At 35.9% G+C, this 17313-nt stretch overlaps 1 protein-coding gene across 6 annotated transcripts in view; it reads left to right on the forward strand.

Moving 5' to 3' along the window:
* The window catches only part of BRWD3 (bromodomain and WD repeat domain containing 3), a 241550-nt gene that overhangs the window by 171773 nt on the left and 52464 nt on the right, over positions 1-17313 (forward strand). For all 6 annotated transcript variants that reach the window (XM_081793975.1, XM_081793970.1, XM_081793972.1 and 3 more), the window contains 2 exons: positions 15117-15173; positions 16343-16483. In XM_081793975.1, coding sequence (XP_081650101.1) covers positions 15117-15173; positions 16343-16483 — 198 coding nt within the window. The remainder of the gene's footprint in view (positions 1-15116; positions 15174-16342; positions 16484-17313) is intronic.

Genomic DNA, 17313 nt, shown 5'->3' on the forward strand with positions numbered 1-17313 from the left:
TTTCGAGTTTCATAGCATTATGCTCTGAAAATATGCACAGTATGATCTCTGTCTTTTTGTACTTACTTAGGGCTGATTTGTGTCCCAGTATATGGTCTATTCTGTAGAATTTTCCATGTGCACTGGAGAAGAATGTATATTCTGCTGCTTTAGGATGAAATGTTCTCAATGTATCTGTTAAGTCCATCTGGTCCCATGTGTCATTCAAAGCCATTGTTTCCTTGTTGACTTTTTGATTAGATGATATGTCCTTTGCTGTGAGTGGGGTGTTGGAAGTCTCCTACTATTATGGTATTACTTTCAATGAGTTTATGTTTGTGATTAATTGAGATGTATATTTTGGTGCTGCCACATTTGGCACATAAATGTTTACAATTGTTAGGTCTTCTTGGTAGATAGACCCCTTGATTATGATATAATGCCCTTCTGCATCTCTTGATACAGTCTTTATTTTAAAATCTAGATTGTGCAATATAAGTATGGCTACTCAAACTTTCTTTTGTTGACCATTAGCATGATAGATGGTTCTCCATCCCCTTACTTTCAATCTGAAGTTGTCTTTAGGTCTAAAGTGGGTCTCTTGTAAACAGTCAATAGATGGATCTTGTTTTCTTATCCATTGTGTTACCCCTATGTCTTTTGATTGGATCATTGAGTCCATTGAAGTTTAGAGTGAGTCCTGAAAAATATGAATTTATTGCCATTATGATGCTTGTAGAGTTGGAGTTTCTGGTGGTGTTCTCTGGTCCTTTCTAATCTTTGTTGCTTTTGGTCTTTATTTATTTTTATATATTTTTTTTCATCTTTTCTTCCCTCAGAGAATACCCCTTAAAATTTTTTGCCAGGTTGGTTTAGTAGTCACAAAGTCCTTTTACTTTGTTTGTCTGGGAGACTTTTTATCTCTCCTTCTATTTTGAATGACAGCCTTGCTGGATAAAGAATTATTGGCTGCATATTTTTCTGACTCAGCACACTGAATATATCCTCTCAGTCCTCTGTGGCCTGCCATGTTTCTGTGGATAGGTCTGCTGCAAACCTAATCTGTCTTCCCTTGTGGGTTAGGGACTTTTTTTCCCTTGCTGCTTTCATGATTCTCTCCTTGCCTGAGCATTTTGTGAATTTGACTATGATACATGCCTTGTTGATGGTTGGTTATTCTTGAATCTAATGGGGGTACTCTGTGCTTTCTGGATTGATGTCTGTGTCTTTCCCCAGGTTAGGAACGTTTTCTGCTATGATTTTCTCACATAACCCTTTTACCCCTATTTCTCTGTCTTCCTCTTCTGGGACCCCTATGATTCTGATGTTGTTCCTTTTTAATGAGTCACTGATTTATGTAATTCTTAAATCGTGCTCTTTTGCCTTATGTCACTCTTTTTTTCTGCTACATTATTCTCTATAAGATTGTCCTCTATATTGCTAATTGTTCTGTCTGTTCCATTCTTGCTGCCACTGCATCCATCCGTGTTTGCAGCTCAGTTATATCATTTTTAATTTCATTCTGTGTTTCACTTCTTTTATCTCTACAGAAGGGATTCTAATCTATTTTCGACTCTGGCTAGTATTCTTATTATCACGATTCTAAATTCTGGTTCAGACCTCTTGCTTATATCTGTTTTGGTTAAATTACCTGCCTGTTGTTTCTTCATGCTCTTTCTTTTGGGGTGAATTCCTTCATTTTGTCATTTTGAAGGGAGAAAAGGAATTAATGAGGTAGAAAAAAAATTAAAAAAATTAAAATTAAATAAATATTAAAATTAGAACACACACACGCATATCTGATAAATGATGCTATATCCTAGGTCTGTTTTGGTCTGTGTATTGAAAGTGGTTTGACAGATTAGAGAAAAAAAAAAGGAAAAAAAAGGAAATCGTTTAAGAATTTGAGAAATGAATACACTGAAGTACACTACAATGAGATGATGGGAGTAAAATAGAATTTGAAAAAATTTACACAAAAGTAAAGAATATAGTAGGAAAGCAATACTTTTAATAAAAATTAAAAATAAAAATGAATATTTTTCTCTTTCTGTATTGAAGAAAACAATGAAAAAGTATAAAAAGAAAAAAAAAGGACTCTTGAAAATTTGAAAAAGTTAATACACTGTAGTAGACTAAAATAGAATGATGGAAGTAAAATAGAATTTGAAAAAGACTACATAAAAGCAAAAAACATTGTAAAAAATAAATAAAAATGTTTTTAATAGACATTGAAAGTGAAAATGAAGTTTTTCAATTCCTGCATTCAAGAAAAAGAAAGGAGGCGATAAAGAGAAAAAGGGAAAAAAAGAAAACAAGGAAATATTTTGAAAATTTGAAAAGGTGAATACACTGCAGTAGACTAAAATAGAATGATGGAAGTAAGATAGAATGAAAAAATTTACACAAAAGTAAAAAATATAGAAAAAACTAAGGAAAATATTCTTAATGAAAATTGAAAATAAAAATGATATTTTCTTTTTCTGTATTCAAGAAAAAGAATAGTGTAAAAGAGAAAGAATATAAAGAAAAAAAATTGAATAGATGAGTCTGCTAACAGATTGAAATTGGACTAAAATTACTTCGTTTTCCCCTAGAAGTCAGACTATGTAGCACTTTATAGTCCATAAACTAAGTAGGCGGTGAGACTTGTGTTCTTGAAGAGCGAGGTTAGCCCAGTTGGGTGGGGCTCAGAGTAATGGCTCCGTTCTCCACTAGATGGCACTGCTAGCCTACTGGGGTGGATTGTTGCAGTGCTGGTTGGTGTGTATGTGCATGTGCAGGAGTGGTGAAAATGGTGTCACTCAGCTTACCCAGTCTCTAGTATGGGAACTCTGTTCTCTCTGATCAGCAATTGTACACCTGTCCTCTGTCTTCAGCTTTTGTCCACTCCTGGCTTCTTCATTGTCTGTGACAAAGCCCCAGGCAATACCTCTCTCCCAGGTTTTTTTCTCAGTTGCAGCTGTTTTCCCTGGCCCCTTAAGTTCTGAAGAACTGCAGGGTGACTCATTTTGTCCCTCTGCTGGAGGGTCTCACTGAGCAATGGCTGTATGCCTGCTGTACCCAGGAATGCCTACTGGACCCTGCTGCTGCTAGTGCCCTGAGACTGTGGCCAGTTGCCAGCCTGCCCCAGAAATAGTTTGTGAGATAGTGTAGTAGCATCTTTTCAGGGATTATGGAAAATCACAACACATTTGGCACCAGGCTTCACAATTAACGACTTTGTTCCAGCACCAGCGAATGTGGCTGTTTTCTGGGGTCTTCTGGGATCAGGTGGCTTCAACAGTCTCTACCAAATGTCCTTCCAGCAGTGGAACCACTTTTCCCCTTGTGGGGATTTGCCCTTCCCACCAGATCAGTGCCAGATATCGAGCTGCAGAGTTGCAGCCTTTGCACTCCTGTTGTTTACAGTCTTAATGGAATTTAAACCATCTCCTTTCTCTTTTCTCCCTTTTTAGTTTAGTCCCTGTGGCTATTTCGAAGTTTTCACGTTCTCTCCAGCTGCTTTTTGGGAGGAGTTCTTTTCTTGTATTCTCCCCCGCCTGAACCTCCGTCCTCTCTCCCCCTGCCAAGGCGGCTCCCTGCCCTCCACCAGCTTCTCTCTCCCCAAGTTCACCTCTCTTTGCCACATACCTGCTGAATTCTGTGGTTCAGGTTCTGCAGATTGTTGTGTTAATCTTTCAATCAGTTTTCTAGGTAGGTGTGTAGGATGGTTTAGTGTTGGTCTGGCTGTATTTTATGGATGCAAGACACACAAACTTCCATGCTGTTTCGCCATCTTGGCTCCTCCTATAAATGATTTTTTTATTCTACATATGAGATTATAGATGCTTTTCTCTGACTTCTGTTCACTTAGCAAAATGCCTTCAAGGTCCATCTATTTTTGTCCCAAATGGAAAGTTTCCTTTTTATGGCTGAATAATATTCCATTAGGTATATATACCATTTTTTTCTTTATCATTTTACCCCTTAATGGATACTTAACATTGTTTCTATATGTTGGCTGTTGTAAATAATCCTGCAATAAATATATGTATATCTTTTAGAGTTAATGTTTTCATTTTCTTTGGATAAAAACAGAAGTGGAATTTCTAGATCATAATGTAGCTCTTTTCTTTTAATTTTTTGAGGAACCTCCATAGTGTTTTACATAGGTTGCACCAATTTTCCCCAACACTGCACAAGTGTTCCCTTTTCTCTAAATCCTAACCAACATTTGTTATTTCTTGTTTTTGTTTTTGTTTTGTTTTGTGTTGTTTTGATAAAAGCCATTCTAACAAGTGTTTGATGATATTGTGGTTTTGATTTGCATTTCCCTGATGGTTATTGATGTTGAGCAACTTTTCACATACCAGTCATCTATATTTTCTTTGGATAAATGTCTATTTAGATTCTCTGCCCATTTTGTTTTTATTTATTTGTTTTTTAAATTTTTTTGAGTATAGTTGACACACAATGTTACATTAGTTTCAGACATACACCATAGTGTATACACCAACTTCTCTACATGTTATGCTATGCTCACCACAAGTGGAGCTACCATGTGTAACCATACAACACTGTTACAATATCACTGACTTCATTTCCTCTGCTGTGCCTTTTATTCATGTGGCTTATTCATTCCATAACTGGAAGCCTGTATCTCCCATTCCCCTTCACTCATTGTGCTCATCAGCTTCATCCCTTTTCCCTCTGACAACCATCAGTTTGTTCTCTGTTCCAGTGTTGTTTTTTTTTTTTTACTTTTTCATGAAAGTGTAATTGGTATAGAACATTGTATTATCAGTGTTAAATGTTATTATTCACATAATAAGGAAAATGGAAATATGCCAGTTAGATATTCTTCTGAAACTAATGAAAAAATTATTTTTATTTCTGATAATTTATCTGACATTTCACAAAAATGTATTTTGACTCAGGATCTGATGTAGCATGAATTACTCCTCAGAGTGACATATTTGTTTTAGAATAGAAAATTAAAGTAAAATTTAAGTGAACAACTTTGTCTTTTTCTTTTGGTGAAAACATTTAAGTTCTACTCTCTTATCAAATTTCAATTATACAATATGGTTTTGTCAGTTATGGTTACCATGTTTTACATTAGATCCTTAGATACTCAGACCTTATTCATATTCTTGAAAATCTTTACAGTTTTACCAATCCCTCCTCATTTCTCTTACCACCCAGACCCTGGCAACCACTTTCCTATTCTCTGTTTCTGTGAGTTTCACTGTTTTTAAACGTTCCATGTATAACTGATACCATCCAGTATTTGTTTTTCTCTGGTTCATTTCACTTAGCATAATGCCCTCAATGTCCACCCATATTGTCACAAATGGCAGGTTTACCTTTTTCTCAAGACTCAATAATATACCATTGTTTGTATATATCACATCTTCTTTATTCATCCATCTGTTGACAACACTTATGTTGTTTCCCTATCTTGGCTGTTGTGAATAATGCCGCAGTGAACATGTGATGCAACTTTATCTCTTTGATAATCCTGTTTTCATTTCCTTTGGATATTTATCCAGAAGTGGAATTGCTGGATCATATGATAGATCTATCTTTACCTTTTTGAGGAACTTCCATACTGTTTTCCACAGTGGCTATAGCAGTTTACATTCCCACCAATAGTGCTCAAGGGTTTATTTTTCTCCATATCTTTACCAACACTTGTTATCTCTTGTCTTCTTGATGAGAGTCATTCTGATACCTGAGAGGTGATGTCTCATTGTGGTTTTGGTGTGCATTTCCTTTATGATTAGTGATATTGAGCACTTTTCACTATGTGTTGGTCATTTGGATTTCTTCTTTATAAAAATGTCTATTCACTTCCAATGCCCATTTTTTAATGGGATTTTCATTTTATTATGTAGTTGTATGGGATTTTTGGATATTTTGGATATTGACCCTTATTGGATATAAGATTTGCAAATACTTTCTCCCACTCAGTAGGTTGCCTTTTCATTTTGCTGATGGTTTTCTTTGATATGCAGAAGCTTTTTAGTTTGATACAGTCCCAGTCGTTTCCTTTTCTTTTGCTATTTTTTGTTGCCTTTGGGTTTTATCAAATCCAAAAGAAATTCATTGCCAAAACCAATGTCAATGAGCTTACCCCTTGTGTTTTTTTTCTAGGAGTTTTATGATTTCATGTCTTATTACAAGTCTTTAATCCATTTTTAGTTTTATTCATTTATGCATATATGTATTTATTTTAGTTTTAGATAATAGAATTTATTATTTTTTATTTCAATTTTTGTACTTAAATTCTAGTTAGTTAACATACATGGTAAAATTGGTTTCAGGTGTAGAATTTAGTGATTCTTCTCTTACATATAATACCCAGTGCTCATCACAAGTGCCCTCCTTGACACCCCTCACCAAATAGCCATCCCCTGCCCACCTCCCTCCATTAGCCCTCAGTTTGTTCTCTAGCTTCTCTCTTTCTCTCTCTTTTCCCTTCCCCTGTGTTCATCTGTTTTCTTTCTTATATTCCAAATATGAGTGAAATAATACAGTATTTGTCTTTCTCTGTCTTTTTCACTTAGCATAATATACTCTAGTTCCATCCATATTGTTGCAAATCGTAAAATTTCATTCTTTTTGATAGCTGAGTAATATTCCATTGTGTATATGTATTCCACATCTTCTTTATCCATTCATCAGTTGATGGACATTTGGGCTCTTTCCATAATCTGACTATTGTTGACAATGCTGCTATAAACATGGGGGTGCATGTGCCGCTTTGAATCTGTTTTTGCTTTTTTGTTTTTTGGGTTGTTTTTTTTTTTTTTGTATCCTTTGGGTAAGTACCTAGTAATGCAATTCCTGGATCATAGGGTAGTTCTATTTTTAACTTTTTCTGGAGTGACTTCACCACCTGGAATTCCCACCAACAGTGTAAGAGGGTTCCCCTATCTCTGCATCCTCACCAACATCCTTTGTTCCCTCTATTATTAATTTAGGCCATTCTGACAATTGTGAGCTAGTATCTCAACGTGGTTTCAATGTGTATTTCCCTGATGATGAGTGACATGGAGCATGTTTTCGTGTGTCTGCTAACCATTTGTATGTCTTCTTTGGTAAAATGTCTGTTCATGTCTTCTGCCCATTTCTTAACTGGATTATTTATTTTTTGTGTGTTGAGTTAGATAAGTTCTTTATAGATTTTGGATACTAACCCTTTACTAGTATGTTATTTGTAAATCTCTTCTCCCATTCCATAGGTTGTCTTTTAGTTTTGTTAGTGTCTTCTTCACTGTACATAAGCTTTTTTATCTTGATTAAGTCCCAATAGTTCATTTTTGCTTTTGTTTCCCTTGCCTTTGGAGATGTGTCTAGTAAGCAGTTATTCTGGCCAAGGTCAAAGAGGTTGCTGCCTGTGTTCTCCTCTAGAATTTTGATGATTTCCTGTCTCACATTTAGGTCTTTCATCCATTTTGAATTTATTTTTGTGTGTGGTATAAGAAAGTGGTTTCATTTTTCTGTATGTTGCTGTCCAGTGTTCCTAACACCATTTGTTGAAGATACTATTTTCCGCTGAATATTCTTTCCTGTTTTGTTAGAGATTAGTTGACCATAGACTTGTAGGTCCATTTCTGGGTTTTATATTCTGTTCCATTAATCTATTCTGTTCTATTAATCTGTTTTTGTGCCAGTATCATACTGTCTGGAGGACTATATATATAGCTTTGTAATATAGCTTAAAGTCCAGAGTCGTGATGCCTCCAGCTTTGCTTTCCTTTTTTAGGATTGCTTTGGCTACTTTGGGGTCTTTGTGGCTCCATGCAAATTTTAGGATTGTTCAGGTTTTGTGAAAAATGCTGGTGGTATTTTTATAGGGATTGAATTAAATGTATAGATTGCTTTGGGTAGTATGGACATTTTAACAATATTTTTTCTTTCAATTCAAGAGAATGGAATGTTTTTACATTTTTGGTGTCCTCCTCAATTACTTTCATAACTGTTTTATAGTTTTCAGGGTATATTTCTTTTTGCCTCTTTGGTTATGTTTATTCTTAGGTATCTTATGGGTTTTGGTACAATTGTAAGTGGGATCAATTCCTTGACTTCTCTTTGTGCTGGTTCATTATTGGTGTATCTGAGTGCAACAGATCTCTGTATGTTAATTTTATACCCTGTGACTTTACTGAATTTGTGTATTAGTTCCAGTAATTTTTTGGTGGAGTCTTTTAGGTTTTCTACACAGAGTATCATGTCATTGCAAATAGTGAAAGCTTTTCAATTTGGATGCCTTTTATTTGTCTGATTTGTCTGATTCCTGAGGTTAGTAAATTTAGTACTATGTTAAATAACAACGGTGACAGTGGACATCCCTGTTGTGTTCCTGACCTTAGGGGGAAATCTCATTGAGGATGGTACTAGTCATGGGTCTTTTGAATATGGCCTTTATGATGCTGAGTTGTGTTCCCTCTGTCCCTACTTTGTTGATGGTTTTAATCAAGAATGGATACTGTATTTTTTTTTAATGCTCTTTCTGTATCTATTGACAGGATCATATGGTTCTTATTTCTTTTATTAATGTGGTGTGTCACGTTGATTGATTTGCAAATATTGAACCATGCCATAACCCAGGAATAAATCCCACTTGATCATGGTGAATAATTTTTCAATGTACTCTTGGATTTTATTTGCTAATATCTTATTGAGAATTATTGCATCCATGTTCATCAGAGATATTGGCCTGTAATTCTCCTTTTTAGTAGGGCCTTTGTTGGCTTTTTGGAATCAAGGTAATGCTAGCCTTGTAGAAGGAGTTTGGAAGCTTTCCTTCATTTCTATTTTTTGGAACATTTTGTGAAAAATAGGTATTAACTCTTCTTTAAATGTATGGTTGAATTCCCCTGGCAAGCCATCTGGCCCTGGACTTTAGTTGTTGGGAGGTTTTTGATTACTGATTCAATTTCTGTGATGGTTATGGGTCTGTTCAAATTTTCTATTTCTTTCTGTTTCAGTTATAGGTAGTTTGTATGATGCTAAGAATTTATCCATTTCTTCCACATTTCCCAGTTTGTTGGCATATAAGTTTTCATAGTATTCTCTTATAATTGTATTTATGTGGTTTTGGTTGTGACCTCTCCTCTTTCATTTGTGATTTTATTTCCTTGCGTCCATTCCCTTTTCTTTTTGATACATCTGGCTAGGAGTTCATCAATTTTATTCTTTCAAAGAAATAGATCTTAGTTCCATTGATCTGTTCTGTTTTTTTGTTTGTTTCCATGTAATTTATTTCCCTTCTGCTTGTTTTTGGCTTTATTTGCTGTTCTTTTTTTTTAATGTTTATTTTTGAGAGAGTGCAAGTGGGAGAGGGGCAGAGGGAGAAGGATACAGAGGATCTGAAGCAAGCTCTGCACTGACTGCAGTGAGCCTGACGTGGGGCTCCAACTCACAAACTGCAAGGTCATGACCTGATCCAATGTTGGATGCTCAACCAACTGAGCCACCCAGGTGCTCCTTTGCTTTTCCTTTTCTAGCTCCTTTAGGTGTAAGGTCAGATTGTATATTTGAGACTTTTCCTGCTTCTTGAGGTAAGAATATATTGCTCTATACTCCCTCTTAAGACCAGCTTTACTACATCACAAAGGTTTTGGACTGTCATATTCTCATTTTCTGTTGCTTCCATGTATTTTTTAAATTTTCCTTTAATTTCCTTGTTATACATTCATTCTTTAGTAGGATGTTGTTTAACCTTCATGTATTGTGGGTTTGGTATTTCCAAATTTTTTTCTTTTAGTTGACTTAAAGTTTCATAGCTTGTGGTCTGAAAATATGCATAGTATGATCTCAATCTTTTTGTACTTGTACTTATTGAGGCCTCATTTGTGACCCAGTGTGTGATCTATTCTGGAGAATGTTCCATGTGCATTTGCACAGAATGTGTATTCAGGGTGCCTGGGTGCCTCAGTCAGTTAAGCATCCGACTTCAGCTTAGGTCATGATCTGGTAGTTCATTAGTTCGAGCCCTACATTAGGCTCTGTGCTGACAGCTCAGAGCCTGGAGCCTGCTTTGGATTCTGTGTCTCCCCCACTGTCTTTGCCACTCCCCCATTTGCACTCTGTCTCTCTCTCAAAAATATAAACATTAAAAAAATTGAAAACAAAAAGAATGTGTATTCTGCTGCTTTAGGATAAAATGTTCTGAATATATCTGTTAAGTCCATCTGGTCCAGTGTATTTTTCAAAGCCATTGTTTCCTTGTTGATTTTCTACTTAGATGATCTGTCCACTGCTGTGAATAGCGTGTTATAGCCCCTTACTATTATCATGTTATTATAAGTGAGTTTCTTTGTGTTTGTTATTAATCAGTTCATATATTTGAGTCATCCAAGTTGGGGGCATAAATATTTATAATTGTCAGTTCTTCTTGTTGGATAGACCCCTGTATTATAATATAGTGCCCTTCTTTATCTTTTGTCTTTGGTTTAAAATCTAGTTTGTATGATGTAAGTGTGGGTATCTGGCTTTCTTTTTATGTCCATTAGTGTGGTAGATGGTTCTTCATCCCCTCACTTTCAATCTGGGGATGTCTTTACATCTAAAACGAGTCTCTTGTAAGCAGTATATTGATGGGTCTAATTTTTTTATCCATTCTGGTGCCCTACATCTTTTGATTGAAACATTTAGTCCATTTACATTCAGAGTAATTATTGGTAGATAAGAATTTAGTGCCAATGTATTACCTGTAAACTCACTGATTCTGGAGATTTTTTTCTGTTCCTTTCTAGTCTTTGTCGCTTTGGTTCTTTCTTTCCCACTCAAAGTGTCCCCTTTAATATTTCTTGCAGGCCTGGCTTAGTGGTCACAGACTTCTTTAGTTTTTGTTTGGGGAAACACTTTAACTCTCCATCTATTCCGAATGACAGCCTTACTGGATAAAGTATTCTTGGCTTCATGTTTTCCCTTTCAATATGTTGAATATACCATGCCACTCCCCTCTGGCCTGCCAAGTTTCTCTGGAAAGATTTGCTGTGAACCTGATTTGTCTTCACTTATAGATTAGGGTTTTCTTTTCCCTTGCTTTCAGGATTTTTTTCCTTATCTCTATTTTTTAATGTCTTATTTACTTATTTTGAGAGAAAGAGAGTGTGTGTGTGTGAGCAGGGGAAGGGCAGAGAGAGAAAGAGAGAGAGAGAGAGAGAGAGAGAGAGAGAGAGAGAGAGAGAGAGAATCCCAAGCAGGCTCTGTGCTTTCAGCACAGAGGGCTTGATCCCATGAACGATGAGATTGTGCTCTGAGCCTGAAATCAGTAGTTGGAGGCTTAATCAACTGAGCCACCCAGACACCTCTCCTTATCTCATCTCTATATTTTAAATATTTTACTCTGATACATCTTGGTGTTGGTTGGCTTTTGTTGAGTTTGATGGGATTTCTCTGTGCCTCCTGGATTTGGATGTCTATTTCCTTCCCCAGATTATGAAGGTTTTCAGATATAATTTCTCAGATAAACCTTCTGCCCCCTTTCCCCTCTCTTCTTCTGGGACTCCTATGATACAAATGTTATCATGCTTTATGGAATCACTAAATTCCCTAAGTCTACATAGATGATCTCATACTTTTCTTTCTCTCTTCTTTACAGCTTCATTATTTTCCATAATTTTATCTTCTATATCACTGATTTGTTCCTCTGTTTTGTCCATCCTCATTGTCATTACATTCGTTGATTTTGCATCTATAGTCAGTTATACCATTTTTTATTTCAGCGTGACTAGCTTTTAGTTCTCTTATTTCTGCAGTAATGGATTATCTGCTGTATTCTATGCTTCCGTTAAGTTCAGCTAGTATCTTTATGGTTATTATTTTAAATTCTTGTTCAGGCATATTAACTTTTATCTGTTTTGACTAAATCCCTGGCCATGACCTCTTCTTGTTCTTTCTTTTGGTGTGAATTCCTCTGTCTTGTTATTTTGTGGGTCACTGTTTTTTTATGTGTGTTAGGAAAGCCTGTTATATTTCCTGATCCTGAGAGTAATGGCTTTATTAAGAAGAGTACATATACTCTCCAGGGCCTGGTGCTTCAGGAAGTTTTTCAGAGTGTGCACTCTGCTGTTGTGCTTTGGCTGCTCTTTCCTTCAGGTCAGTTCTCTGCAGAGTTTCTCCTTTCCTGCAGTATGGAGTGTTTGGACCTTGTCAACTATGTAGCATTTTTAACTAGGTGTGCCTTGGTCTTGTTTAAATAAGCCTGATCCTATTTCCACTAAAGCTGAAGGTTTGAAGCACTCTCTGATCAGTAGACTTTGTAAATGCAGTGAGTTTGTGCTCATCTTCTGGGAGAGGGGCCTAGTGGCACTGGTTCTCAGGCCACCTTGCTCTGGTAATGATGCACCTGCAGGGCACAGTGGGGCAGAGCTTGGTGTAAGCAGCTCCATCCGCCCCTGAGGAGTGCTGTGATGCTCACTGAAGTCTGTCCATGCTGATGAACAGGGGGAAATTGGCATCAGCCAGCTCAGTACTCCCCAGAGAGGGGAGTTCATGCCCACTGCTGTTCAGGAAGCCTTCACAGAAGAGCATACAATCCCTCTTGTGTCCCAGGCTGCCATCAGAATCCTGCCTTCACCCTGTCTGTGTCCGAGCCATCTGCCCACCCAGCGGCAGTTTTTATCTCAGGCACACTGTGTTTCAAAACTCCACAAATTTTAGGGACCCAGCACAGCATGGACCTGCACTGATCCACTGGGTGAGGATCTTGCCATATTGTGTCTGGTGCCAGTTTATCCCAGAAAAGCAGTTGCATGACCGTGCAAGGGCTCTGAATTTAAGGTGAAGTGCAGCTGATAGGTTAGCAGCTTTAGCAGGTGCCTCTGCTGCTATGTTAATTAACAGGGTTGCTCAATGCATTCTGCTGTCTCTTGTCCAGAGAGTCAGTGCCACCTCCAAGAAGGGGAGCGGTTTCTCCTGGTGCAACCCAGTATATCTTCAGGTCACACTGTCCGCCCTTCTGCCTCTAGCCTCCTTCATCATAGGACACCACTAAGCCCCCCAGGCATGACCCCAGTGATGGTTTCAACTTCTTAAACTTCAGACGTTGAACCCTGCTGCTTATAAATACTTGTGATAATCAGCCCCTCCCCTTTTCCCAGTCAGTGATTTTGGTGAAGAGTTTTTCTTGTACAATCCCCTGCATGTTGCTTTCTCTCTCCCTCCCTCTCATTCTCTCTCTCTCTCTCTCTCTCTCTCTCTCTCTCTCTCTCTCTCTCTTCTTTCTATGATCAGGGCTCCCTTCCTTCCACAGCACCTGCAATCCTTTTCTCCCCAAATCAACTCTCTGCAGCTCCTACCTTCCACAGTGTGGCCATTTTTTCCCCCCTCTAGATGTGCAGTTTGTTCTCTCAGTCCTCACTTTGATTTCTTGGTTGTTCAGAATAATTTGATGTTTATCTAGTTGTGTTCAAAAGACAAGGCAAACATAGCGTCCCACTACTACTCCACCATCTTAATTCCTGATCTTGAGTTGAATTTTATATATGATATAAGATATGGATCAAGTTTCATTATTTTGCATGTGAATATCCAGTTTTCCCAGCACCATTTATTGAAAAGACTGTCCTTTCCGAATTGTATATTCTTGGCTCCTTTTTTTAAAATTAATTGACCATACATAGCGGTTTATTTCTAGGCTCTCTATTCTGTTTTATCTGCTCTCTTATACATATATTTTTTATACCAATACTATACTGTTTGTGTTTCCATAGCTTTGTAATATATCTTGAAATCCAAAAGTTTGAGGCCTCCAGCTTTGTCTTTCTTTCTCAAGATTGTGTTGGTCTATTAGCCTTTTTTGTGGTTTCATACAAATTTTAGGGTTGTTTTTCCTATTTCTGTGAAAAATGCTGTTGGAATTTTGATAGGGATTGTATGTAATCTGTACATTGCTTTGAGTCTTATGGACATTTTAATATTCATTCTTCCAATTCATTACCACAGAGTATCTGTATTTATTTGTGTCTTCAGTTTCTTTCACCTATGTCTTATTGTTTTAGTGTACAGATCATTTATCTCCTTGGTTAAATTTATACCTTGGTATTTTATTCCTTTTGATGCAATTATAAATGAGATTGTTTTCTTAATTTGGCTTTCTGATAGTCCTTTGTTTATAGAAATGCAACTTATATTTGTATATTGATTTAGTATCCTGCAACTATACTGAATTCATTTATTAGTTCTAACAGTTTTTCAGTGGACTCTTTAAGGTTTTATGTATGTAATATATCATCTGCTAATAGACACAGTTTTACTTCTTTTTATGATTTGGATGTATTTTGTTTTTCTTACCTAATCGCTGTGGCAAGGACTTCTAATACTATGTCAAATAGAAGTGGCTAGAGTGGGTGTTCTTATCTTGTTCCTGATCTGAGAAAAAAAGCTTTTAGTTTTTCACTATTGATCATGATGTTAGTTGTGGGAGTTATTATGTTGAGGTATGTTCCCTCTACACCTATTTCCTTGAGAGTTTTTTATTATGAATTGGTGGTGTCCTGCTCAATGTAGCATTCCTTGGGTTAAAATAGAAAATTACGGTAAAATGCAATGCAACTTTATTTTATTGGAAAGGAGTTCCAATAGCTCATGAGCTGCTTTTATTTTCTCCTAGGCATTACCTATGTGCTTCACCACCACCAGGTGAATAATGGTGTGTGGACCTTACCTCCTTGTATTAAATAACTGTCCCTCAGAGGGATACTTGACTGAATCTTTAGGTTTTACTACACATTCATATTTTTGCTATAGAAAATAGATGTATTTTTTGAAATAGTATTAGATTAATCATGAGTAACTCATGATTATAATGTATTAAATAGCATGTCATATAGAATAACTTTTTTTTAGTACTAACATTAAGTACAGCTTTAGATACCAGTCATTGTACTTTTTTTTCATTTCCTATTCTGATTTAAAGAGAAACCTTATTTACTCTCTGAGTATATTTTCCAGCTTGTATCTAGCATATAGGCAAAGTTTGGAGTAATTGTCACTTCAAACTTTGTTCTGCTTGTTGCCTGCTCTAATGAGGACGTTAATTGTGATTGTATTTGCCATTTATTTGTAAATTTTTATCAAATTTGTAAGACCTTGAATATAACTTAATATCTTTTCCCACTCTTTCCTTTTAATTTTAGGATACAGAAATGGTTGATTTAGATTCAGATGGTCCTGGTACTTCATCTGGAAGAATGGTGAGTGAATAAGTAAACTGCTGAGAAGAAAAATTTTCAGGCTTCCTGTGTCAGGGATCCCTAAGACCAACTCCACCTATTTGGAGAATTGCTATAAAGACTCACAAAACTCAGTATATATACTTGTGATTCATTGCTAATTGCAGTGGCACAATAAGGATATGCAGCTGGATCACAGTGAAATATACATAGGCAGGGTCTGGAGGAATCCGTGTGCAGGGTTTTTTAATGCTCTCTCCCTTCTTTGAGGAGCCATACAGAACACACTCTTCCCCCCTGCAGTGAAAATGTAGCAAAATATATGTGATTAGAGACTCAGACTCCAAGGAATTTATTGGGAACTTGTTATGTAGAGACTGACTAGCACATGCCAAGATTCCAGACTCCCAGAAAGCAGGAAAACACAGGAAAAGTACAGGAAAGCAGGTGTTCATTACAAATCACAATGTTTGTACAAACAGGAAATGGTTCAAGTACCAAGTACCCAGAATGCCAACAGAAGTTCAACCTTATAAGCAAGCCCTGGTAAAGATAGCAGCTTCATATCTGTTAACTCTGTTCTGTACACTTCCCCTCCATGGCAGTTAGACAAATACTTCTTTGATGTAAGGAAAATTTACTTTGAGATACTGAAGGAAATCATATGAAAAGCATCAAATAGTAAGGGCTAGAATGTATCATGACAACAAAGGATATAGATAGATAGATGATAGATGGATAGATAGATAGATATTAGATAAATAGCTATAAATACATATAACTAATAAATACCTAATATATAAATATATACATAAAATGTATTATATATATGTTTCAATTTTAAGAAAATTATGATGCCATTGTCAGGTATACTTAATTACCAACAAATATTAAGGCATTAAGATTATTAACCTTGTAAAGGAAAAAAATGTTCCACTTGGTTTTATTTGTAGTTCAAATTTTCTTAACATGAAAATTCAGAATACTAGAATTCTTGCCATTCTGTGAATATACTGTCTAGTTTTTATTGTTTATATTTTTGTCAGGGAGAATGATGTCTAATCTAAACTAAGAAACTTAAATAGCAGCTGCTCTATGTTATATAGATGTATTAACATTAGGAAGACAGGAGAAAATCAATGAAGAATTAAGAAAAGAGCTTTTAGATATAATTCTATATAAATCTACAGGTCAAATGCCGAGGCAGAAGACAGTCTTTGAAGTGTAATCCTGATGCTTGGAGAAAACAATGCAAAGAACTGTTGAGCCTCATTTATGAACGTGAAGACTCAGAGCCATTTCGACAGCCAGCTGATCATCTTTCTTACCCAGTAAACATACACTTGTTTAAATAATTGCCAATATGTAATTTTCCATAAATATACATGCTAAAATCTAGTTACAAGTCACTTTTTCCCTTTTTTCCTTTCTTTCTTCTCTTCTTCCTCCCTTCCTCCATCCCCTTTCCCCTTCCTCTTTCTTCCTTTTTTGTATATCTTTAAATTGTGAAAGTGGGTAGTGGGATTAATCATGACTTTAAAATTCCTGTCATGTACTTTGTGTGTAAATTTCGTGTAAACCAAATTTGAATGTAAATATCTTTGCGATTCTTTTATTTTGGATATTTGTTTAATAAATTTCACTAACTTCTACTACATTTCTATTCATTGGAGACCCTTGGCAACATATATCAGCCCTGTTTCAATTATAGCAAATGTGTTATCCGATATTATCACTTAGAATAAGCAATATATACCATGTTACTTTTCATCAAAGATAAAAACATAATAACTTAAATTATAGGATTCCTTTTTTTAAAGGAGTATATCTGTTTATGTTTTGAATAACCTTTTACCATAGATAGGAAATCTATTTTAATGTATTCAGAGAAAAGGTATTTGAAGTTAATAAACAAATATTTTCTGCATAGACATGTTTTAGTTGAGAAAAATATTCAAATAATAAACAAAATTATATTCAACAAAGCTTGTTTTGTTTGGGTAGAATAAATTAATCTTGTGTTTCTCATAGTAGAGGAAAGGATGAATGTAGAATTCCTTCATCTTGAAGTACAGTCAAGAAAAACAGAATTCCTATGGATCTTTAAGATTTAAATCATAATTGCATTGCAAGTATGGATATTTTGTTATCTAGTCTGGAA

Source organism: Panthera onca, chromosome X, assembly GCF_046562875.1.
Source record: "Panthera onca isolate mPanOnc1 chromosome X, mPanOnc1 haplotype 2, whole genome shotgun sequence".
In the NCBI taxonomy this organism is placed as follows: domain Eukaryota; kingdom Metazoa; phylum Chordata; class Mammalia; order Carnivora; family Felidae; genus Panthera; species Panthera onca.